This window comes from Nerophis lumbriciformis, linkage group LG01 (assembly GCF_033978685.3).
Source record: "Nerophis lumbriciformis linkage group LG01, RoL_Nlum_v2.1, whole genome shotgun sequence".
Classification (NCBI taxonomy): domain Eukaryota; kingdom Metazoa; phylum Chordata; class Actinopteri; order Syngnathiformes; family Syngnathidae; genus Nerophis; species Nerophis lumbriciformis.
The window spans coordinates 45,468,808-45,496,279 of NC_084548.2; the positions used below are offsets into that span (position 1 = coordinate 45,468,808).

The 27,472-nt window shown below is 41.1% G+C and overlaps 1 protein-coding gene across 1 annotated transcript; it reads left to right on the forward strand.

Annotated features, from left to right (window-relative positions):
* Nucleotides 1–2,966: 2,966 nt before the first annotated feature.
* Nucleotides 2,967–10,489, forward strand: scrt2 (scratch family zinc finger 2). Its single transcript, XM_061983985.1, has 2 exons — nt 2,967–3,611; nt 6,486–10,489. The coding sequence occupies exons 1-2, from the start codon at nt 3,452–3,454 to the stop codon at nt 7,283–7,285; spliced, it is 960 nt and encodes a 319-aa protein (XP_061839969.1). The 5' UTR covers nt 2,967–3,451; the 3' UTR covers nt 7,286–10,489.
* The last annotated feature ends 16,983 nt before the right edge of the window (nt 10,490–27,472 follow it).

Below are 27,472 nucleotides of genomic sequence, written 5' to 3' on the forward strand. Positions count from 1 at the left end.
AGCAGAAAGGCACATTTTAAATAAAGGAAAATAAAATGTTAGTAACACAAATAACTAAGCTTCATCTATACATACTCTTGATCAATCAATCAATCAAGCTTTATTGCAGACTCCAACATCCAAGTAGGCATACAATCACATACGATACATAAAACAAACAACTATACGTGCATCTTTATATATATATATATATATATATCACATAGAAATACACACTTATGTACATACACACACATTTATGTATGTATCATTTATTGGCCGATAATATCGGCCTGCTTTAAAATGTAATATCGGAAATGATCGGTATCGGGTTTTTTTATTATCGGTATTGGGTATTTTTTATTTAATTTTTTTTTAAATCAAATCAACATAAAAAACACAATATACACTTACAATTAGTGCACCAACCCAAAAAACCTCCCTCCCTCATTTACACTCATTCACACAAAAGGGTTGTTTCTTTCTGTTATTAATATTCTGGTTCCTACATTATATATCAATATATATCAATACAGTCTGCAGGGATACAGTCCGTAAGCACACATGATTGTGCGTGCTGCTGGTCCACTAATAGAACTAACCTTTAACAGTTAATTTTACTCATTTTCATTAAATACTAGTTTATATGTAACTGTTTTTATATTGTTTTACTTTCTTTTTTATTCAAGAAAATGTTTTTAATTAATTTATCTTATTTTATTTTATTAATTTAAAAAAAAGAAGGACCTTATCTTCACCATACCTGGTTGTCCAAATTAGGCATAATAATGTGTTAATTCCACGACTGTATATATCGGTATCGGTTGATATCGGTATCGGTTGATATTGGTATCGGTTGATATCGGTATCGGTAATTAAAGAGTTGGACAATATCAGAATATCGGCTATCGGCAAAAAGCCATTATCGGACATCCCGAATACATACGGTATATATATATATATATATATGTGTGTGTGTGTGTGTGTGTGTGTGTGTGTGTGTGTGTGTGTGTGTGCGCGCGCGCGCGCGTGTGTATTATATCGCGATCGTATTTATCATTTTCTTACAAAATAAAAAATATATATGCAGTCTTTGATTTTTCAGTATGTGGCCCCCAGTGGAAAATTTTGGACACCCCAGGTTCAGAGTGATGAATTGTCATCATCTAATCAAATGACAACAATTTATTTTTTTAGGGGTTTTAGCTTTTCAAATGGCGTACTGTGACCACTAATGACTACTTGCATAATCATCACTATCCGATCTACTTTGCCAAAAAAATGGAGAATTACACTTTATGTAGGAAACACATCGCTACTCAAACAGTGTGGTCATTGTCTTTATACTAGTTTGTGGTAATTGCTCATTAAATACAGGCATAATATTTTTAAATGCATAAAACTACTAACAGTTAAAGCAATAATAATTGACTCTTTGGTGAGCTACTCAAAATCAGCTACTGGTATCCTACGATCTACTTGTCGATCTAGTCAAATCCAGTGCAAGAACTGCATATTTAGAATAACACAAATATGACATTATATGTTGTAGGGATGTAGAACTGCCCTCTATATCATACTAAGAACCGTTTAAGATTCTGTCTCTCATGAAGCTGCATCAAGCAATTGTATAAACATAATGATCAATAAACACTTACAATTTTATTACCTTTGTGAATGAATACGTTTTGAAGCATCTTTTGTATTGAACTATTCACATGTACCAAACGAACTGACTAGTAAATGTATGCATTTTTGGCTTTTTCCATGTCAGATGTTGCCACAGATGGACATATAAATGTATAAATAGTGTTGCCCTATCTTTTTTTAATAATATCATTTATCGGCCATAATTTGTGGGACAAAATATTGTACAGCAAATTGTGTTAACGGCGCAGGCCTACAAGATGCCATTCTTGCACAATTCTGGCCGGTAATCGAAACCCAAGCCCTCTGCCATTAAAGGTATGCGTGTATCATGACAACACCTGGCACGCATATTTGACAATAAATATATTCAAAGTCTTTAAACAAGTTGCCTGTAAAACAAGGCAATATAAAAACAAACCAATTAATATTATTTGATAATAAATCACTTAAATAAATAAAAGAAGCTCTATAAATAAGTAACAGAATGCAGCAGTTCTTCATTTGGATGAGTTGTTGCTGAAACACTTTAAGAATCAAACATGTTGTTTCCTGTTGATGGTGAATCAAACAGGTGCACAATTTATTCCAGATTATTACTTTTTTTTCAAACACACATTTACTCTGAATGAATGTTTCACTTTCAAAGACAAAATAATTGTCTAGCTTCATGTGTTTCACGTTCAAAGACAAAATAATTGTCGAGCTCAGAGGGAAAAACTAATTTAATACATCATTCCCACAACCAGCTAACAAGTCAACACAAAGCAATGCTGGCCAATTCTGTCAGCATGGATCTAATTCTAGATTTCACTCTAATCAAAAAAGATGTAATTAATTAATCAGATAATTCCCTGCCACGCATGGCAGGACACACATCTGTGCAGCCGTGATGGGGAGAAAGCAGAGCTCCCTGAAGCTGCCTCATCAACAGCCCTGGATTCCAGAGCGTCTTTTTTAAAAAGTAAAAAAAAGGAGGGAAAGAAAAGGTCCGTCAGTCCCAGAGATAACCTCCACCCCTCGGCGAGTACAGTTTCGGAGGACCGCTACGCGTGAGGCTGTTTGAGGTAACGCAGACGACATGAGGGAGGCAGTGCCTGTACAAGGCAAACATAAACTGTGCCACTTCATCTGAAAACAATGGGGGACAGGACACCGAATGTGCTCTCATCCACGTCTCCATTGTCTGCCCACCTCTTTCACTCCTCCTCCAAGCATGGAGCATAAGCGGGGTGAAAGAGGCAGGGGAGGGGAGAGGAAGGGGGGAGCAGCAGAGGGGGCAGCGGGGGTCTGGCTGTGTTCTTTCTCCTCTGTCTGTGTGCGAATGCACAGACGGTTCACTAGTAATTTGATGTGTGTCCCCGGGGACATTTGATGGATTAAAGCTAAGCAGCTCCATTTCGCAGCACCACCTGATCTTCTACTGCCTGTGCCCCATATAAAGGCTGGCGTGATTGCTGATCTCAGCTAGTCTGACAGTGTCTCTCTCTCCCTCCCCTGCGCCTGTCTCCATCTCTTCTTCTCCTCACTGGTCCTTTAAGCCGGCTGCATCACAGGAGCTATCCAGTGCTGAACGGGATCACTTTTATTTATTTATTTTTGCATTTTTCCGGGGGAAGCTGGGGGAGCCAGAGTGCATTACACAGCATTGCCATCAGCGCCGTTCACCACTGGGTTGCGTTTTTTTTTTAACATCTTATGTTTTTGGCCACAGTCTCCATCACAAGGATTACCGTAAAGCCAGCTCTATCCGCGTGCTCTCTCAGAAGGTTTTTGTTTTTTGCTCATGCGTTTTCCGCCACTCTGTGTTATTATCCATTGAAACATGCCCCGATCATTTTTGGTGAAGAAGATCAAGCTTGATGATTTCTCTTCATCCAATGCGGCCACCAACAATCATCATCACCACCTCGACGACTCGCTCACTTTTGCGGGCTCCATCACAGACTCGGTAACCAGCCTTGGTGTTCGTCTGAGTGAGAATGGTGAGTTAACATACCTCCACTTTGCAGACATAGCCAAAAATGTGTGGAGTGCTGATTTCAGCATGCCTGGCATATCCACACTTAGCACAGATGGCATCCTCCTTTGTTTTTGTGTGTGTGTGTGTGGTGAGATAACATGTTCGTAGCGTGTAAATTAATGGGAGATGTCACTGGTTTTTGCATCAATATCCCGAATAATCCTCCCAGTGGTACCCCACCCCCATTCCGCTCCAGACTTTTGTTTTTTGACTCCAAGTGAAGGACAGACACAATTCAGGTCACGGCCAGGGATTAGAGTATGTAAATAGGGAACAAAACGTGTGTCCAATCACTTGTGTCTATGTATGACTGTGACAGCCCAGCGCAGGCTGAACACTCGCTATAGCTGATTTTATTTGGGCTAAGACATTGACGGACACGAGAGATGAGTGTTGTCCTTAGCTGTTATTGTCCTTGAGTTTTCATCATGGTCCAATCCTCCCGTGCCCCCCTCATCCCCTCTAAATGGAGCATGCACAGTCTCCCCACCCCCATCGCTACGCTACATCTTTCTCTTCCTTCCGGGCATTTGAAAACTAGCAGGGGTTAGAGTTTCAGCCATGCAGGCCCATCGCCGCCGCAAGAGACATCAACACGCTGTACGGTGCAGCCAGGAGGGAGGTGGGGAGCTATACAAGGAGCAAAAGGAGACTAAAATGCTTGGGGCAGCAGCGGGGTCCATCATGGGAGGTTGGACAGTAAACACGAAGAAAGGCTCACAACCGGACTGTGGTGGACGCTCTGCTCGGACGGCCTGAGCTCCACTCCACAGTGCCGAGAGCGACCTTCACTTTCACAGTCTGCTTTAAGATCATCGCTTCCATTTTGTGGCACCGTTCAGAGGGCCATATGTGCGTCTTTGTTATCATTTGTTAGGATATCTTCACAGCAAAGGAGGCGTCACAGCCTACAGATTAGTGCTGCTATAATGCCCACCTGTTATTCAACTGAGCCACTATAATTTCTGGGAATTGATGATAGATCAGGGTTATAGGGTTAAATTAAGAAGGAATATTTGCACAAATACTTTACTAGATAAACAAGGACAAACATAACTTTTTAATTCAGGGATGTGATTGCAAATATTATTTAGCTTGTGATGTAGAGTGTTTCCCTGCCCTATTGTTAATCCCCTGTAAATATAATCTTAAAAGTTAAATGTATTTTGGAAGCCAATCCTACAAAGGGTAAACTGATGAATTACCAGGTGACGTCAAGCATCAGCACTTCTGCTGTGCCAGGAGATTTTCTTCCCCCATTGTGGAGACATTTGACTTGAGTGTCTGTCGACAACAAAGAGGGCTAGCTGAGAGGGTCCATTAATTACATGCTTGCTTTGCATCTGAGGAATGAGTCTATGAGGCTGTAAAGGCTGATACAGCCGGCGTGTGTCCTAAATGATGAGCTCCACGCCTGACCTTGAGTAATTCAAACGCAGGAAACAACTCTGATAAAGGAGACTAATACTGCACATCAAATGAGGACTATTTACACTGTAATCTGGCATACTTGACTGATAATAATTACATTAAAGGACTGCAGTATTTTTCAATACAAATATGTGTTGCCTGCCAGCCAAAGACCATCACGGTGGGTCAACCCATGAAGTGTGGCAAGAGGCCTGGTGTTTCCCTGTCCCTGGGTGTCATGTCTTTGGCAAAATGAGTGTGCGGACAGATAATCCTTGGCCATGGATAGACTGTTGTTCAAGAGCACTTGAGCTGATTTCCTAATGGTTTCTTGAAGGCACTTGAGCATGCTCGCTGCATTAAACAGGTGACCCTCTTCACAGACCAATATACATCTCGCATTGTCAGTCCTCAAGCAAACTGGGCTCCATAAAATAGCATTGTGCTCCGCTTATACTTGACGTGTTCCATTTGCCGTTGCTGCCCTCTTGCAACTGCACTATTTCACCCGGGATAGTCTATTGATCAGTTCAAAAGTTTGAATTTCATTAAAAAGACATCAATAGCCAATTTCCACTGCTTGATGCACACTGTGCTTAGCAATAGCATTTTCTGCAGCTGTGCACAATGTCTCTTTGGAGAAAAAAATATTCTCTGTGCATTCAAATTATTTATACCTAAATAATCAAAAGGTATATTTCCCCTGTAGGTAAACTGCACTTTGAATGCATTCAGCTCTCCAGAGTCGCAGCATGAGAATGTATTGAGTTCTTTTTGGACACATTTTGGTTGCCAACAAGCCTTTTTAGCTCCTCTGGCACTAGGCTATTTTTTAGGAAGGAAATGAGAGCCTTGAACGATGCCAGCAAACATTTCTCTCTGAAATCAGATTATGTACTGATGGAGCACTTTGAAACATCTCATGCTGCTTTTCTGCATCACACTTGAACTTGTTTAACCTCCAGAAGAAATCTCCCACACCTTAAAGAAGGTCATCAATCTGACGAAAGGTGCAGACAGAAATAAAAGAAGAAGTACTCTCAAAGCAGATCTTCAACCTATGCTCAGCATTTGCATGTGCCAGAGCCAAATCATACAAGGTCGAGCCAAAGACATAACATGAAGCGAGGTAAAGTCATGTTAAAAGGGGTTTTAACATACATCTTGAACGACTAGGGAGTTTTTAATAAGCTATCCTGTGTGTGTAGCTGCGACCTTCCTCAACGCAGCTGAGCTCATCAGGTTTTCCTGCATGACTGCACTGTTGTGTGTAAAACCTGTGGGATGTGGTAGAGATGCAATTACCTCTGTGTGGCTCTTTCACTATTCCATCCAACACGATAATCATGTAATCAGCGACATGTCACTGTGTCCTCATCCATCACAACTGCTGGCCAACTGTGTTTGCGTGCGTCTCTTTACTCAGGCTACATCCAGGATTACATCACGCCATCTGTATACCAGGGGGAGAAGAAGATGGAGCACAAGCCGGTGTCAGACCCGCTGTACACCCATGTGAGCAGCGGCGGGGAGTACTGTGACCCCGACCTGAAACACCCCGACAGCCCCCAGTCAGGCATGACCGCCAGCGGCTTCTACAGCGGCGAATCGGAGGCCCTGTCTGAGGGTTACACCATGGATGCCTTCTTCATCTCTGACGGGCGTTCGAGACGGAAGGGAGACGGCGAGGGTCGCGAAGCGCGCGAGGGGGGTTCGAGAAGCAGCAGCGCCAACGCTGCCGTGCAGGAGAGGGCGATAGGCACGGCTCGCCACACCTGTAACGAGTGTGGGAAGACGTACGCCACCTCCTCCAACCTCAGCAGACACAAGCAGACGCACCGCAGCCTCGACAGCAAGATGGCCCGCAAGTGTCCGACGTGTAATAAAGTGTATGTGTCCATGCCGGCGTTGGCCATGCACATCCTCACCCACGACCTCAAGCACAAGTGCGACGTGTGCAGCAAGGCCTTCAGCCGGCCGTGGCTCCTGCAGGGTCACATGCGCTCACACACGGGGGAGAAGCCCTTTGCTTGCGCCCATTGTGGCAAAGCCTTCGCCGACCGCTCAAACCTCCGCGCCCACATGCAAACACACTCTGCCTTCAAGCACTACAGATGCAAGCGCTGCAATAAGACTTTTGCTCTCAAGTCCTACCTGAACAAGCACTATGAGTCGGCTTGCTTCAAGGGCTCTGCAGACGAAGACGACTCTGGATCAGACAACTAACGGCGTGGAAGTCGTAGGATTTTAGCTTCACAACTGGTAACTCCGATCACTCTGCCCTCCATGCCTTTTTTCTTCCCTTTTTTTAGAAAGCAATATTTTCACTGAGATTACGAAGAAGCTCTAACGATAACGGCAAAGACAATTTCAGAAGATGCTGGATTTTTTTCCCTGCACAGTAGCTAATGGTCCACAGATAAATACAATCAATGACCTTTCCTAAATAGAAACTGTAGATGATAGTTGTACACATAAGCAACTTGCTCATACACTGACTGAACACACGTATACACACATTCACAATTATATACGAGGCCTGGCATGTGAATTTTTATCAATGACTATACTAATATCGATAGTAATAATATTTAGATTCCTGATATTTTATAGCAAATAGTAATGAGAAAATGAAGAAAAAACAAAACATAAAAAGGACAGTGTTCTTTTGTTTTTTAGAGACAAAATGACCTCTTGTATTTTTATGCTGCTTTTTATTTGCTAAGAATTGCATTATTTTGCAACTGCCAACATGAACTTTTTATGAAAATGTGAACAATGACAGTATTTGCAAAAAAGAGGAGGGGAGATTGTTTTAATATGGTTAAGAGACAACCCCCTTTTTCCACACCAATGTTATTTTTCTATTTGATTTTTCTAAAATTATTTTTTTGTGCTTAATATCCCTTGTTAAAAAAGCATCTTTGTAACTGTGGGTATTCCAAACCTTTTAAAAAAGCTCTCCATGTTTCAACTCTGTAAGAGCTAAGATGTGCAACAGGCCTGTGTAACAGGTCTCACACGCTGTGAACGAAGTCTTCTGACGCAAACAACCAGAGAAACAGAGTAAGAGGTCAATCATGTTAGGTGTAGTTTATTCGTCTATTGCAAAGAAAACACGCTGTTCTTCCTCCACCTCGGTGGCGTACGACTGCTTCCTGAAACGTGTGCACCGTTTCTCTGAGAATGAGCTCTCCTCACATGTTTGGGGTTTTCCTCATCCGCCAGTGTGAAGACAGGTTGATGCTAAACTGACTCGCACACCCTCAGTTACAAAGTGACTCTTTTATATGTCGCTCAAAGCTCCACCCATTCTTTAGCTGCATCTAATTATCATGTAAATACTTTATTTATCTATTTATTTATTTTTTCTATTTATTGAAGACTTAATTGCTATGTATTTATTTATTTATTGTTTATAATTTAAAAATAATCCGAAGAACTTGTAAGATGCTGCTGCTCTTCAAAGAAAATGTTTATATGCATGAAAACTGTAGAGAGTCCATGGGACTTAGTTTTTTTTAAAGAGGAACAATGTACAGTATACAGTGCCACTGCTAGCGGAGGTCCAATTTATGAATGCAGAGCTACTTTTGGTTGATCCTGGCAATAACTTTAATGACATGTTTAACAATCACAGCTGTCCTGCTTTCACTCAGTTTACGGCAATAAAAAGAAACAATGAACATGAAACATCAAAATCTTGTCTCTAAAAATCTGATTCCTCCTCAAGACCAGAGATTTTTCCCCTTACAAGCAAAACAAACTAAGGCAATAAACTCCCAGAGACAGTGAACCTTGATACAGACGTAACTCTTCGTGTTTGATCAAATTAGAGGCGAGTAACGTAGGTGTGATCATGTGATCATCGTCACCCAAGGTGTCAAAGGTGCAAAAGCAATAACGATGCAAAGTGATCTTTTCTACAGAAGTGCTACAAGAAAAAAAAGCCGACTGAAAGAGGCTGCTATTTTATATCCTTATCTTTTGCAGAGCTGCCATATAAGAACAGTGAAGCACCACTGCAGTGGACATTTGTTATTTGACTGATAAATAAAACACATTTAAGGACCACACGGCACTGGTTATCTACCTAAAGAGACTGTCCTCGAATCGAATACTAACTAGGTTGCTGTACATAAGACGTATCTAAATGTTAGCTGTCTGGGCAGAGAAAGTTTTCAAGTTGAAGTGGAGTGGCACGCTCTAATGCACATCCGACTCCCCCTTCATTCGCCCCCCAATTCCCCATCAGCCATCTTCAGCCCAACTGCTTCTAAACAGACGCACAGAGGATGAGATGTGCTGAAGTGGGATTGGCGGAGGGCGGCCGAGTGTGGGAGGATAACAGGTGTTTGCAGACAGACTGCAGATAGGGAGCGTAATTGAGTTGGTGAGCAACCTCCAAGCGGAAGGTCAAGCACCAGCAGGCAAATGCACTGTCAGCTATTTGCATATTCCAAATAGATGAAATGATCGCAGTGACGGCGAGCTCATCCTAAAAACACCATATAGATACACGCACGCACGCACGCACGCACACAAAACTAAAGAAAATGACTTTCCGCTCTGTTTATCCGTCCGCTTCATCCTGTCGACGGCTGTCTAAGCACCACAGCTGAATCACTGCGTGAGAGCATACAAACCACCTGTCTCGCATCGCCACTTGCACAACACGCCATTTGGCACGTCGCTGAATTATTGAACTTCGAACGAACGCACAAATCATTACTTCCAACTGACTCTTTTATAGGTTTTGTATTTCGCAGAGGGAATAAAGTATTTTTCAAAACCTGGCTATATATTAAGAAAGATAAAAGCATCGAGATGAAGGAAATGTTGTATCTTAAAAGCAGCGGCAGGTTGGATGAGAGACACTAATTAGCGAGGAGGGCGCTCAACTTGACGAGTAACTTCCATGTTGTGACCAAGCGGCATTGTTCCTCTTTAACAATTTTGTAAATACATGTGTAAATATATCACAGCAATAATATGCATGTAGACATTTAATTGCCCTTTTTCTATCCATGCTGTCCTTTTTCTTCTGGAAAAGGGGAGATAAAAACAGGTATCGATTACAGTCTGGGTGGCCACAAGAATCAGGGAGTGTTTTGAATTCCACACTATATGTAAGTTACAAACAAACACAAGTGTATTTGCAAAGAATTGATCATGCTCTGCATCTGTTTTTTCCCTTTCTTGTTTTCTTTTATTTATGTGCGCAGCTCGGCTGTGCAAAGAAAAGTGCCAAAAAGTATGATTTCCATGACAAAAGCCTTCAACATATGGTTGGCTGCTTGAAACCTTCCATATGGCCCTCAAAGGAAAAACAACTGATTAAGATTTTCCACTTTCTCCCTCTTTCTTTCTTTCTCTCTCTCTCTCTCTCTCTCTCTCTCTCTCTCTCTCTCTCTCTCTCTCTCTCTCTCTCTCTCTCTTTCTGTCTCTCTCTCTCTCTCTATGTCTCTCTCTCTCTCTCTCTCTCTCTCTCTCTCTCTCTCTCTCTCTCTCTCTCTCTCTCTCTCTCTCTCTCTCTCTCTCTCTCTTCTGTCTGATATGAAGAAACTTAAGCCATGATTGCTGGGGGATGTTCTTGTTTTCTCTTCTTCTGCTACAATTTATGATGACAACAATAGCAATGATAACGTTAATAAAAACAATAGCACAAGCAACCTGCACGTGTATTCATTCTGTATTATATTTAGATTTTTTTTATTTTATTTTTTTTTTATTCAAACAGCCGCAGCCAACCTGTTCTTGTTTACTTGTTTATCTTTCATATAAGTCACATTTCATTCAACATATAACTTATATAACAGCTACAAACAATTATTTAGATGTAGCTTTTTTTCAAGCAATCATTTAAAGGGATAATATTATGTTTTTTTCTGCATTTAAAACACTCACTTGTGGTCTACACAACATGTAATGGTGGTGCTTGGTCCAAATTGTGCATCGACTTTGTTTTATAGACCATCTTCAAGCCGATTTCTGATCGTTTCTTCAGAATGCGCCCGTTTTGTGGGCGGTCCCATTTACGTGCAGAAGCCCACCTCCAGGCCAATTTCACTTTGACTGTCAGCCATGTTGTTGTTATTGGCGTTTCCATATCAAGAACTGACAGATATAAGTTAATTTTTATTAGAAATGGCAACAGAGGAGGGTTACAGCCTGCATGTGGATGTGCGAGCCAGTCTGCCCCACAACTTTGGACTACAATTGAATAAAAACGGGGGACTGCCGCAAAGCTTTTAAGATAAACCTCTACTATATATGGAGATATACGCTGATGTAAGTAAGACACAATACGTAACAAACGTCAAACGGCTAATTTGGAGCGAGTTTGGAAAAAGGCAAGATTGTTCTATAAATATCTCCACCATGCCTCCTAAGCCTAATTTCACACTTTTGGGATCTATACGGTAACCTGACTCTCGCCAGATCCTTGTAGTTCGCTGAGCTCCACACAAGGATCTGGGACTTCTCAATAGGAGATGTATTTCAGAAGGCCGGGCCTTGTAAAAAAAATCATTGTATGTGATTGGATAAACCACTTGTCCGTTATCTTGAATGACGTGCTACTTCAACCCCTCACATCGAAATCAACCTGTGACGCTGATGAGAGCGACGCTGGGAAATCCAAAACAGAACAGTCGACATATTGGATAACGACAGAGCGAAAAGTTAGAGAACTTTTACTGAAACAATGCAGCAATGTCAGTAGACGATTGATGTGGACACTATGATTGTGCTATGTCAGTCAGCATTGTTTCAAATAAAATAAAGACACGTTAGTGACAACTGTAGGGTTTTTAACTTACCATTTATATGTGACGTGAACCTCATCGACAACGATTCCCACTAGGTTATTCTGGTACACCTCTGATGTAAGCATGGTTCGCCATTTGTCGTTTAGCCACGACTCAGGACTACCGAATACGAGATGGGAACGTCCTTGGAGGATTTTGTTCTCGTTTCTTCCTCCCAGTTGCATGCCTGTTACCCCCAATAATCCAGCCTCACAGATCTGATCCTCTACCAGAGCAATCAGAGGGGAGACAAATATAACGACTGGGTTCTGCACTCGTCCCATTCCCTTCACCACCAGTGGAGCGATTTGGTACATCAAGCTCTTGCCAAACACGGTCGGAAGAAGAGCCAAAACATCCTTGCCACCAATAAATGCCTTCAAAACCGTTCTCTGTTCATCTTTTAAATGATTAATATTCGATAGATTCGACAAAACAGTTGCAATAGCAGAATCAATGTCAGCACACGACTCCTCGCTGCATGCCGCCATTGTTGTTTGAATCTAACAGTCGCTTCGGCGCTACGTCACATCTATGAAATCCCGCCCTTGGTCCCAGATCCTTGTGTGGAGCTCAGCGAACTACAAGGATCTGGCGAGAGTCAGGTTATCTATTAGGGGTGTGGGAAAAAATCGATTCGAATTCGAATCGTGATTCTCATGTTGTGCGATTCAGAATCGATTCTCCTTTTTAAAATATATTATATTATTAATATTTATTTATTTTTTTAAATAATCAATCCAACAGAACAATACACAGCAATACCAAAACAATGCAATCCAATTCCAAAACCAAACCCGACCCAGCAACACTCAGAACTGCAATAAACAGAGCAATTGAGAGGAGACACAAACATGAGACAGAACAAACCAAAAGTGGTGAAACAAAAACAAATATTATCAACAACAGTATCAATATTAGTTACAATTTCAACATAGCAGTTATTAAAAATCCCTCATTGACATTATCATTAGACATTTATAAAAAATAAAAAAAAAGAACAATAGTGTCACGGTGGCTTACACTTGCATCGCATCTCATAAGCTTGACAACACACTGTGCCAATATTTTCACCAAGATAAAATAAGTCATATTTTTGGTTAATTTAATAGTGAAAACAAATTTACATTATTGCAATCAGTTGATAAAACATTGTCCTTTACAATTATAAAAGCTTTTTACACAAATCTGCTTGCATGTCAGCAGACTGGGGTAGATCCTGCTGAAATCCTATGTATTGAATGAATAGAGAATCGTTTTGAATCGGAAAAAATTGTTTTTGAATCGAATCGTGACCCCAAGATTCGATATTGAATCGAATCATGGGATACCCAAAGATTCGCAGCCCTATTATCTATACGGGGCAAAAATACACAAAAACAGTTACCGGCAGGTAATTACATTTGTTTTTTTCATAAGAAGGCCCCTTTAAAAATCTAAGTTGTTTGACCCAAAGGTAAAAATGTGACAAATTACCCAAATAATCAAATCAGGTAACGAGTAATGCAATACTATTGAGAGAGTGTTGTAGCTGGTGTGAAAGTGGACTCTTCATCAAGAAGACTTAGTAACTGCGTGGGTAATTATGACAGTAATGCGCCTTCAGCTGGCGCCTCCTCTGTCATTGTTTGAGAGGTTTTAAGAGCTTTATTGTCAATTTACTTAAAATTTAATCACGAGCAGGCATGCACACACATATCCTATTGTTGTTCAGAGTGGCTGTCTTGGACGCGGGAAAGAAAGTGAGGACCTGATGATGCTTTGAATAAGAGCTCCTCAGACGTCTGCGTTATACAAAAAAGCCCTGGCATCTGTTTTAAGCTCCTCCTGGTCATTAAATGTTTAACGGGACATTGATTTTATATTGGAACTACTCTTTCTGAGCAACTCCGAAGCTGGAGAAAAATATGGAACAAAATAAAAATGAATCATGAGCCTAGGCAGTGATTATTATTCTGGGGATTTTCTTGATTGGTTTCCAGGGAATATATCACAAAAGGAATCGCTTGTGTCCTTCAGCGTCCGCTAGCAGCTCAAAAGCATTTTAACTGAGCAGTGACAAGTCACTGAGCTACACACCATCCATCCATCCATTTTCTACCGCTTATTCCCTTTGGGGTCGCGGGGGGCGCTGGAGCCTATCTCAGCTACAATCGGGCGGAAGGCGGGGTACACCCTGGACAAGTCGCCACCTCATCGCAGAGCTACACACTGCATGTGTAAAAGTATTGAAGCTGTTAAACCAAATGCATTCAAAAAGGGTGAATACAGTCACCATAGCCTCTTCTAAAAGACCCTGTGTTGAATGCAGAGTCTTAAGCAGTGCTCGAACTTCACCCTGCCAACATGTTGTCAATTACAAGGTTTCACAAAGCAGGTAAATAACTGCCTTCGAAAACATCGCAACAGGCTGTAAAATGATGACCGGGGGAATTCAATTACATCACCTGTGGTTGTGCACCGTGCGCAACAGGAGCAATGAGCATCGTAAGGGGTCTAGGGAGGCCATAGCCGTGCATGCACATCAACAGAGACACGCCGCCTCCCGCTGCCACGCTCTCCCGGAGCATATTGAGTAAATTATTGAAACCAACCTGCAAAATTGAGCGCGCTATGCTCACACTTCAAAGATATTGACCTGAGGACGCTATCATCATTTGAGAGAAAATATGAATGCTTCTAAGGAGGGAGGGGGTTGCGGCAAGGTCACGGGCCTCACGGCTCAGATTCATCCACAGTGTGAGTGTGCTATGCCTTAATACTTGATGCTGTATTTTCCAACTGATACTTAAAGGGGAACCGCACTTTTTTGGAATTTCGCTTAACATTCCCAATCCAGATGTAAGAGAAGAACACAAATGTGTTTGTATTTTTTTATGCATTCTAATTTGTAGGGAATAGTATCAAAATCTCACGGTAGGATATTATCACGGTATTAAGGCCACAGTATAGTAATATTGTGGTATATGTCCACAAAAAAAAGAAGACAAAGAAACACAATAGTGTGTGAAATGAAGTGCCAGGAAAGTTTAGGAGTTTCTTATTTAAACGGGGATAGCAGGTCCATTCTATGTGTCAAACTTGATCATTTTGCGATATTGCCATATTTTTGCTGAAAGGATTTAGTAGAGAACATCGACGATAAAGTTCGCAACTTTTGGTCGCTGATAAAAAAGCCTTGCCTGTACCGGAAGTAGCAGACAAGTAGCGTGACGTCACAGGTTGTGGAGCTCCTCACATCTGCACATTGTTTACAATCATGGCCACCAGCAGCGAGAGCGATTCGGACCGAGAAAGCGACGATTTCCCCATTAATTTGAGCGAGGATGAAAGATTCGTGGATGAGGAAAGTGAGAGTGAAGGACTAGAGGGAAGTGGGAGCGATTCAGATAGGGAAGATGCTGTGAGAGGCGGGTGGGACCTGATATTCAGCTGGGAATAACTAAAACAGGAAATGAACACAAGACATATATATACTCTATTAGCTACAACACAACCAGGCTTATATTTAATATGCCACAAATTAATCCCACATAACAAACACCTCCCCCCTCCTGTCCATATAACCCGCCAATACAACTCAAACACCTGTACAACACACTCAATCCCACAGCCCAAAGTACCGTTCACCTCCCCAAAGTTCATACAGCACATATATTTCCCCAAAGTCCCCAAAGTTACGTACATGACATGCACATAGCGGCACGCACGTACGGGCAAGCGATCAAATGTTTGGAAGCTGCGTACTCACGGTACCGTGTCTGCGTATCCAACTCAAAGTCCTCCTGGTAAGAGTCTCTGTTGTCCCAGTTCTCCACAGGCCAATGGTAAAGCTTGACTGTCATCTTTCGGGAATGTAAACAATGAAACACCGGCTGTGTTATCCGGCACAACAGTCAGGGGTGCATTGTACGGCGGGGGTGCATTATCCGGCACAACACCTGCCGCAAACACCGCTTCCCACCTACAGCTTTCTTCTTTGCTGTCTCCATTGTTCATTGAACAAATTGCAAAAGTTTCACCAACACAGATGTCCAAAATACTGTGGAATTTTGCGATGAAAACAGACGACTTAATAGCTGGCCACCATGCTGTCCCAAAATGTCCTCTACAATCTGTGACGTCACGCGCAGGCGTCATCATACCGAGACGTTTTCAGCAGGATATTTCGCGCGAAATTTAAAATTGCACTTTAGTAAGCTAACCCGGCCGTATTGGCATGTGTTGCAATGTTAAGATTTCATCATTGATATATAAACTATCAGACTGCGTGGTCAGTAGTAGTTGGTTTCAGTAGGCCTTTAAGGTAAATGATAAATGGGTTACACTTGTATAGCGCTTTTCTACCTTCAATGTAGTCAAAGCGCTTTGACACTATTTCCACATTCACCCATTCACACACACATTCACACACTGATGGCGGGAGCTGCCATGCAAGGCGCTAACCATGACCCATCAGGAGCAAGGGTGAAGTGTCTTGCTCAAGAACACAATGGACGTGATTAGGTTGGTAGAAGCTGGGGATTGAACCAGGAACCATCAGGTTGCTGGCACGGCCACTCTCCCAACTGCACCACGCCGTGCAAAGAATTGTGCAGGGGCATCCACTGTTTCAAGCAAATATTTAAAAAAACTTAGTTGATTGTCTCTAAAGTGACAATGTAAACATCCAGTGTAAAGCAATAATGTCCACTTTAGTGTCTTTCAACTTTTACTACTTGAGAAGCAGTGTCCTCCACAGTAGACATGTTTATAGCAGTTTGGAAAATACAGTTTCGCCAAAACGTTAACCAACAATTTAACTTTTAAGAATGTAATTACCTCACACACTGATGTTTGGCCTCGCTAGCTTCAAATGCCTTTTCTTGGTGACGTTTTATAAGAGGGCGACTTGTCCATAGTGTGCCTTGACTTCCGCCAGAGTGCAGCTGGATAGGCTCCATCACCCCCGCAACATCGAGAGAGCCAAGCGGTGGATAAATGGATGGATGGATTCAGGATTTATCAAGTAGCTTTTCTGTTTATTCCTTACTCCCACAGTGTACAGTTTTATTTTTTTGGTTATTTTCTCCTTTGGGTGCGACGTGGCCGGCCTTAGAAACGCTTCAGACGAAAATGCCACAATTTGTTTTGCAGAACGCAGACTTCCGCCAAAGATGTTATGTTTTTGCCAGGGTTTGTTAGCAACACAACTCAAACAGTTATAGATAGAATTTGATGATTTTTTTTGAGAAAATGTCCAAAACACAATTTCTCTCATCTACTACGAACACACTTCCCTTCCTATTTACGGCCTGCCACAACCCCCACCTTATTTAAGATTCTGGTAGATGTAGTTTCTTTTCAGACCCGGCTAATGCTAAAGCGTTTTTGTTTGTTTAGCCCTTATGAATACTTTCTAGGTCTGCTAATGTTTTAGATCATCATTTGTCCCAAAGTAGTTTATGTTGGCTCTCATGAAATCTTCCATGATAAGTAGTTGTGGCTGTTGAAGATAATAGCGAACGTTGTGATGTGTCTATAAAATTAATGCGCTGCCATTGTTATGGTTACAGAGGGGAGATGACGGCAACTGACACCAGGGGTATGTAATGTTCAAAGATTTATTATATATATAGACCATATATATAATAATAAACAATACAAATAAACTATAGAATGTGTGTGTGACAAAATCCAAAAGAGAATGGGTGACAGACTATGTGTAGTATTTAACTGGAGGGTTTTACCGTAAATGTTGGAGGTGCGTGTTTAAAGGAGCGGTGCTGTCCGACAAGGGCAAGGCAGGCAGGGTTGTCCAGGGGCAGAAGCGGGGTCGAGGGGCAGGAGCGAGTTGTCGTAGTCCGGGGGAAAGCGAGGAGTCGAGAACCAGGAAGCGCGAGGGAGACAGGGAAGATCCGGGAGCACAAGACGCCAGTGACGTGCAGTCACTAGAGGCAGGTGAGGCCCCGCCTCACCTGCCATCATGGAAAGAAAAAAAATGTAAAAAGAAAAACAATTAATTAAATTGTTATATGTATCCAGTGATTATACTATAAAGTTATTTTCCATTTAACTTCACCAGTTTTAGATTATTTTTATTCAAAATCGCTGAATTTTCATATTTGCCGTTCAAATACTGAGAAGAGACGGTGCGGTGAACAGCAGCCAGTTGAGGCACGTCACTCAGTGCCTCAACATGGATTCCGGACTCGGCTAACTGCTGGCCTGCTGTGCAGTGAGACTGTATTGCTATATGAATTATATTATACATTTCCATAGTTTAGTTAGCTGAGGTATATAATGTACAGTGTATTTTGTCAACAACTGTATGTGTGTAATGTATTTCTTGTGCTGAGCGATCATAAAACGGCTGCAAAAGACACACTGGCTGAGGCTCCAGTAGCCCCGCCTCCTGCACCCCCGCCGTAGAATTGTTATATCAACTAAAGCCCACACTTAAACTTTCCACGTGCAAGATTGAATCTATTTAAAAAAGTTATTTCATATGAAGCCAAAAAGTGCAAAAACAATAATGTTCGTGTTGGAAGAGTTGTGAATGACTGCAGGGCCACAACATTAGGTACACCTGCAGACTGCAGGTGTATCTAATTCACAACTCCTCCAAGACGCACAGCTTGACACGGGGATGCACACAGGGAACTGCGGGGTGAGGGAGGACACGCCAATCAACGCAGGGAAAGCACAGAGATCAGGACAGAGAGAGAGCGAGAGCATAAAGCTTGTGTTGGCTTACGGTACAGAAGACTATATTCCGGCGCGTGATGGCAGGTTGAGCAGGCTTATGAAGGCAGCTCCCTCATTACAGGCAGGTGCGCCAGTTGCCGGTGAATGATTGCAGCTGGCGGCTGTTGCAGGGCGGACACGTGCGCGGCGCATCCCTGGATGTGCGCGTCCGTGGGTGTGTCCCGAGGTGCGACAAGCAGAACGCAAGGATGAGTGCGCATTCCAATGCGCCCTGGCCGTGACAGCCATATGCTGAAAATGACCAAAATATGTAAATATTACATGGTATTATGAATGTGCGTATTACTAAATGACATATATACTTGCAGAATGTATATCAAATGTTAATGGAGGTTTTTGGAGGTTTTTAGAGCGCTTTATAAGCGGAATAGAAAGAATCGCATTATCTTAATTCTTAGCTGATTTTTTTCGATTGTTTATTTAAGAGTTAGAATGCAGGGTTTCTCCTACTTTTAATTGATCGTGGTGGCCGGCCATAGTAAAATAAAAGCAGTCACATCTTAAACATTAGTTGGGTTTTTTTTTTTACGTGAAAACAGATACAAAAAAAAATAATGTATGAATGGATATGTATAGCATATTACAAACCCCAAACCCAGTGAAGTTGCCACATTGTGTAAATTGTAAATAAAAACAAAATACAATGATTTGAAAATTATTTTCAACCTAATTCAATTGAATGGACTTCAAAGACAGGGTACTTAACGTTCGTACTGAAATTTTTTATTTTTGGCAAATATTAGCTCATTTGGAATTTTATGTCTGCAACATGTTTCAAAAAAGCTGGCACAAGTGGCAAAAAAGACTGATAAAGTTGAAGAATGCTCATCAAACACTTATTTGTAACATCCCACAGGTGAACAGGCTCATTGGGAACAGGTGGGTGCCATGATTGGGTATAAAAGCAGCTTCCATGAAATGCTCAGTCATTCACAAACAAGGATGGGGCGAGGGTCACCACTTTGTGAACAAATGCATGAGCAAATTGTCCAACAGTTTAAGAACAACATTTCTCAACCAGCTATTGCAAGGAATTTAGGGATTTCATCATCTACGGTCCGTAATATCATCAAAAGGTTCAGAGAATCTGGAGAAATCACTGCACGTATAGCGCTGATATTACACACCTTCGATTGCTCAGGCGGTACTGCATGAAAAAGTGACATCAGTGTGTAAAGATATCCCCACATGGGCTCAGGAACACTTCAGAAAACCACTGTCAGTAACTACAGTTTGTCGCTACATCTGTAAGTGCAAGTTAAAACTCTACTATGCAAAGCGAAAGCCATCTATCAACAACACCCAGAAAAGCTGCCCGCTTTGCTGGGCCAGAGCTCATCAAAATGGACTGATGCAAAGTGGAAAAGTGTTCTGTGATCTGACAAGTCCACATTTCAAATTGTTTTTGGAAACTGTGGATGTCGTGTCCTCTGGACCAAAGAGGAAAAAACCCATCCGAAATTGTTATGGGTGCAATGTTCAAAAGCCAGCATCTATGATAGTATGGGGGTGTATTAGTGCCCAAGGCATGGGTAACTTACACATTTGTGAAGGCACCATTAATGCTGAAAGGTACATACAGGTTTTGGAGCAACATATGTTGCCATTCAAGCAACGTTATCATGGACGCCCCTGCTTATTTCAGCAAGACAATGCCAAACCACGTGTTACAACAGCATGGTTTCATAGTGAAAGAGTGCGGGTACTAGACTGGCCTGCCTGTAGTCCAGACCTGTCTCCCATTGAAAATGTGTGGCGCAATATGAAGCCTAAAATACCACAACGGAGACCCCGGACTGTTGAACAACTTAAGCTGTACATCAAGCAAGAATGGGAAAGAAGTCCACCTGAAAAGCTTGCAGAATTGGTCTCCTCAGTTCCCAAACGTTTACTGAGTATTGTTAAAAGGAAAGGCCATATAACACAGTGGTAAAAATGCCTCTGTGCCAACTCTTTTGCAATGTGTTGCTGCCATTAAATTCTAAGGTAATGATTATTTGCAAAAAAAAATAAGGTTCTCAGTTTGAACATTAAATATCTTGTCTTCGTAGTCTATTCAATTGAATATAAGTTGAAAATGATTTGCAAATCCTTGTATTCTGTTTTTATTTACGAATTACACAACATGCCAACTTTACTGGTTTTGGGTTTTGTATTTGTGCACTATTAACCAGTGATGCACCGAAAACTCGGCCGCAGAAAAAAGACTTTGATTACTGAAACAACATTGTCGAAACAGGATATTGTTATGACGTAAGCAATATGTATGACATTGTCTGGAGTGGAGGCAGAATGTCTGCGATGTGGACGTACTTTAATATAAGATATACTTGCGGATAGCGATCTACAAAATGTGCAGCTTGAAAAGAACAGTGGCGGCTTTTAAAGAGAGAAAATGCAGTATCAGCGCAAAGAAAGTGTGATGTCAGGCTCCAAACACAAGTACAATCCAGAAAAAGATGCTTGACTTGTCGTTTTCAATAAAGAAAAAGTCATTAAAAGGATTTGAAAAGTCTCTAAAAACTTTCAAAATTAACAACAAGGTACATTGTAGAATAAGCAGCAACATTTAGAAAATAGAGCAAAACGATAATTTAAGAAAAAAATATATGTTAACAGGTGCGTACGGACAGGTTCAACATTGAGGGCGGGGTCACACCAAGCACACTTAAACACACACATATAATTTTCCCCCAACAGTGCCTGTTGGATGTTTATTGATTTGCCAAAGCACTGGACAAGTGTACATCTATAGGGTGACTTTATTGTGCAGTCACAGAGACAGCATGCTAATTTATGACTATTTGTGTGTGCTTTCGATAGCTTTTTTCCAATTTCCAAATCCAGAAGTAATAAAGGTTTTACAGAAAATAATGTGAGTTTGTCTTGGTTAATCATTTTGCAATAAAAACTCAAACTCCCTTCTGTACTGAATCTGAATGAAGCTCAGGAAAGTCCTTGTACCACTTTTCTTGAAAACTTAAAAGTTTTGTTCGACTGAAATCTAGTGTCCATGAATGTTGGGTGTGGCAAAAGTCACAATGTCACACGATGCAACTGAACTGCACTTAATACAAGCAAGCAAGGCAATTTTCTCCTTTTTTTGAACTCTTGTAAAATGTCCACTGTTATGTTATTTTTTCTTACCTGTCAGTTTGCTCCTGTCTCTCCTTCACTTTGGCTCCCTGCCTCAGGCCTGTAATGTTTCTGCATGACATTAACATATTTACAACAAATGTAGTAATGCACTGCATTAGCATTTGACTTAAAACGCAGACATTATTAAATAATTATCATAATAAATTACATGTCTAATATATTGTCATAAAGGGTCGAATATAATTAGCTGTTGTCTTTGTGTTGTAGAGTAACCGTTTCACTGACGTTACTCTTTTTAAAATAGTAGAGTAAGTCCTGTTGCGATTTCAGTCCTTTTATTAAGTGGTGGCATTTTGCTATCTGGAAGGGGATGACAAAACTTTTTTAGCTTGTGTTGATGTTACTTGACAAGACTGACAAAGTTGGCAATTAAAGTATGGACAAGTGACCATGCCAGAATTAAGATGATTAAATTCAAAATACATAGTTTCTAAATGTGAATATAAACAGACGGCAAGACGTTACAGACAAGCAATATTCATGGCAACGCAGTCAAAAGATCACCTGTTAGTGTCATCAGAGGTGGCAAAGGAAGTCAAATGACGCTGTGTTGCGCTTTCAAAGTAAAAGCATATATACTTGCACAGTATCTTTTTTTAATGGGACAAATGCGCCTTTCTCCAATGTTAGGGGAATACATGTCCCTCCTGGTTACTACACCCCTGTATGTTACTACTAATTAATAATAACACAGATTTATTTTTAAATGTATGTATATATATTTTTTTGTTGCTTTTTTAAAGAAAACATGTGCATCATTGCATATTATGCGAACTATATGATGACGTCATATTGACCATACCTCCACCACACCCCTAGCCACGCCCCTACCGCCACAGGCATGTTGGCAATCTAGGGAAACCCTTAAATGCATAAAAAAGAAAAACATTTGTGTGCTAGTCTCACATAAGGATTGTGAATGATAGGCACATTTTTTTTAAAGTGCAGGGGGCCTCATCTATTAAGCTCATACAAAAACTTTCCATACAACCTTTTTCAAGGCAAAGTTGAGATGGATCAAGAGTGCACATTTTCTATTGTAAATATTTATTTCGGACATGTTAAAAAAAGAAGAAAAATAAACCCAAAACAAAAGAAAATAACAACAATGATTGATAAAGAAAAAAAAAGACATAATGTAGTAATTTCTCGAACATGTTTGTAGTCACATGTTTACAGTGTCACATTCCAGCATGTTTGAAAAGAAGTCAGAAGAAGCAGAGCTTATTTAATCCTACCCCTTTCTTCTCTGGAAATAATTTGTAACGCAAATGTTTGCCTCCTTTTTTGTTCTCAAACACAACAACAATAAATGAATACATCAATATTAATACACTTCACAAAGATAGGTAATTAATTGGTTCACATAATGCTTGACGTGGAAATGTGCGGTGCCTCACACCTCCTTCATGCTTAACGTACGCACCTACAGGCCGTGGATACTTTGCCAACACACAGAAGTGGTCGTTAGGGCTTTGCCAACATTTGATTTCAACAATGTAAAAAAGATCGAGGCAAGGGCATTACATGTACTTTCGAGCCAATACGCTTAATGCTTTATATGTTATGGGTCACACTCCTCTGCTGAGCGCACCACGGGCCACGCCCACGGACGTTCCCTCTCAGCTGCGTTTGCGCCTCCACGCGGCTGCAAGCAGTCTCCAATCAACACACCTGCCCGTGATGAGCGACCCTGCCTTCATAAGCCAGCGCGTCTTGAGATCCAGTGCCAGAACTTAGCTTCTCGTACCCGTACAGTAAGCCAACACATCTCCAGCCTTATCACACGTGCTATTCCTCTCTCTGTGTTCCCTCCCCGTCGTGTTCATTGTCTCTCGTGTTGTGTCGTTCTCCAGCTTCCCGTCGTCCTTCCTCGTCATCGAGTTGTGTGTCTTGTATCCTGGATCCCCTCTGGACTTCCTCTTGCCTCTCTGGACTTCGACCTCACGCCTGCCCACCAACCACGACGCCTCACTCCAGTCTTTCGACTTACGAGCCTGCTTTGCCCTTTTTGGAATTCCGCCTCAATCCCAACACGCACCCTCAACACCCACTGGTCATCACTCTCATATAATTCACACACAGTCACACCTTATATATTTGGATTACACACACACCTCACGCACATAACAGACTGTCAATAAATACGCTGACAGCTAACGACGTCACTGCTTCACTGCTGTCTTCTTCTCCCGCTGCACTGTCACATTATATTCATGATTTGTGAGGATGTCTGAATTTATCCAGGCATTCATTTTGCCACCCATTGCTGCCACAATTTTGTCTGATTTGGTTGTCAGGACCAAAGTTAATTTCAATATGATTTGTATATTTAAAAGGGGGAGGGTAAAAAAAAAGGTAAAAGTGCTGTTAAATGTTCATTTATCCAACTCCTTCGTCATTTGTATGCATTTTGCATTATTTTATTTGTGTAAAACTTGTATTTTTATATATTCTTACATTCTCCATAAACTATGTTGTGTGTTAACGTTTTTGGGTGTCTGGAACAGATGAATTAGATTTAAATAATTTCTAGTGGGAAAACAGTATTTTTGTTATTAAATGATTGATTCTCAACTGAACTTTAGGAAACAGATTAAGAACAAACAACAAGGTACCACTTTAAACTAATGTCAGATAACAATTTCCAATGTTGAGGAGCATATCAGTACAGCAAGTTGTCTGTTGAAATGGTTCACACCAACACAGCTGAACGGAGCAGAAGTGGTAATATGTTCATACAGTCGGGAAAGGATTCATATGGCCCCATCCCTAGGTGGATCTCCCGTGAGAGGAAGGAGAGGGGTTAATCATTTTGCAATGCAGTTTGCCGAAAATGATGGAAAGCACCACTCTAGGAACTGACGCTGTGGTCAAAGTTGGAATTACCACAATACACATTTTAAGATACTCAACATTCTACTGCCGTGTGGCGGCTAATGTGGATAGTGCCCACCTCGTCACGTTTCATGTATCAGGTGAATCGTGACGAATGGGGCCATATGAATCCCCTTCCTACTGTATCTATTTATTCACAGACGACACAACAAGAAGCATCTGATTCATTTAATTACAACAACTATCATTACTTCATTTATAAGCTTCTAAATAAACTGGCGATGGCCCCAGCAGTGACCCTTCTTGTACACACCAACTGTTGGCGTAACACTTGTCATCTTAACCAACAATGCATACAAATACATAGTCAATATCTGCTATTGATCCACAATTCACTTTCCGGAGCTACATTTTTGGCAAAAAGGGGAAATGCACAAAAAATGCTAAGACTGCCGAAAGTATCTCTAAAGGGAGGCATGTCCAAGCAGCTGTAAGTGGCCCTTCAAGGAGTAAACGGTAAGTTAGTCTGTGCACATTGTGCATCACAAGAGAGCTGCTCATTAAAACCTCAATTCCTTAGTGTTTCATCAAGTGAGACTGCCAAGCTCTTTAACTCACTGTTCTTGATGTTTGTGCTGTTGGTGGAAAACCCATCTGTTTCCTCGTCTCTCTGCTGGCACAGGGTCCACCTCATCCGTATGCTACGCTTTTTGAAGTTGTGTCAGAATCACATTTTTATGCATCTAAGATATCCAACTTGTCATCAGCACTCAGGCAAAAGTCAAGGGTGAATGCCTTAAATAGCTTCCCTTCCCCTTCATCACGACACAAAGAAACAAACTGGTATAGCTCGGAAAAACCCAGTGAAGGTTTTGTTAAACTGTTCAATTAATTTCAACATTTTGAGTCATTGGCATTTCATATTGAGGCTCCAGAAATACTGTTATATAATTCATGAGAAGAATGGATTACAAAAGTAACTCTAACAACAGGGATTTTTCAATCAGGGATTAATGCTACCGATTCTGATAACCATCATCAATGTCTGAGATCGACTTATACCAATACCGATCACTGGTATTAACTGTACATTTTTCAATTTATTGTTTGGATTTTACTGACGTCATGTCTGGCTCATGTCCTGTCTATTAAATATGCATTGTAGTCAAGCTAGCTCTGTTCTCAATGGGTACTCAGCGCCATTTCGCCTTTTTCAAAGAAAAAATGCACTATCCTTGTGTTGTTTTCGGCTGTACGAAACGTTCAAACAGCGCAAAGGATAAACGTTTCTTCAGAGTTCCATGAGAGGTAATTAAATAGGGCGGAAGAGTGCAAGATTTTACGAAACAACGACAAAAGCATGCAGCTTACACTCCAGTCCATGGAAACGATGCATGAGTTGGCAGTGATCACATTGTTAAAGGTTTGTTTGACACACCTTTTAAAGTCTATAATTTCCCATGTCTTGATCTTATTTGTATTAAACAAATGTTTGCTACAGGTGTTTCTAAAAGCCTCAACTTGGCGTGTCTAAATCAAATAAAGCAAATGTGGGCAAAACCTAAACACATTTACCAAAGGCAACAATCATAAATTAATCTTTCAGCTGACAATGTTAACATTGTCAGGCTTGTCCCTGACAGTTTGGTTAAGTTTTAGTTTTTCCTCTGTTTGTTTTATTTCCTGTCAGCACTCTTATTTTGGTTCAGTTTCCTGTTTGTCTCTCTGAGTGCTGTCCCCCCAACTGTGGCTGATTGGCACCTGGCCACACCTGGTGTCAATCAGCCAGCTGCTATTTATACCTGCCCTGCCCTCCAGTCACTGCTGGATTATTGTCATTGTCCATGTCATTTCTACCTGTCGATATCGTTACAGCTACTACCTGTCGTGCTACTACTTGTCCTTGTACCTGTCGCCGTAGCCGTAAGCTGTTCCTGTTAGCTATTTGTAGTTTGCTTTCTCCTAGCTCTTTTGTTTCGTGTTTTTCTTATTAGCCATTAGCTGTTTCCAGTTTTTTCTGTTTGTTGGTTCCTGTTTTCAGTTTTGGCTATTCATAGTTCCTGGTTTGTGTTTTTACTTTTATTTTATGAACATTAAACCATGTTTTTCTGGACAAAGCCTGCCATCTCTGCATCTTGGGGTTCGTCATCAACAACACATTCTGACAAACATCTATAGTGTATTTCGATAACGATGGGGAAATCACGCTACTGGTAAACGACGCGTGCAACAGCAACAAACATGGCTTATTTAGACACCAAGTTAAATCATGAAATGCAACCTTATCCGGCCAAAAACGATGCATATTTATCCGTGAGAGTCTTGATACTTACTTCCTTGATCCAGCCACACACAAGTAAGTTTATACCTCCATGCTTTCCCAAATGTTCATCTGTTTTGTCGTATAGAATGGCATCTGGAACACAATATGTCAACATGTCTGAGAACGTGACCGACGTATAATCCTTGATATCACTCGACAAATCTTTTTTTGATAAAGTATCTATTCCATCTATTCCATTGCATAGTCCGATTTTTTGCCCGTATCTGCTTTTTGCAGGAAGATTTAATCCTCTTTTTTACTCAGATAGTTCATGCACTGATGGCTGTACAACAGCCATCCTGGCTTGGTTGACCACCACTGGTTTTCACTTCCGGGAAGAAGTCACGTGTTGGAATACAAGCAATTTATGACGAGTACAAATGACAATTTAACAATACCATCACAATATTTAACCTAGTTCTTTATCATATTTTATTACATGCAATAATTGTTTGAGCAAAACAAAGTCAATAGTATACTTATTCATTGAATTTTTCAACATAAACAAAAACAACACAAAATATCACTCGAGTATCA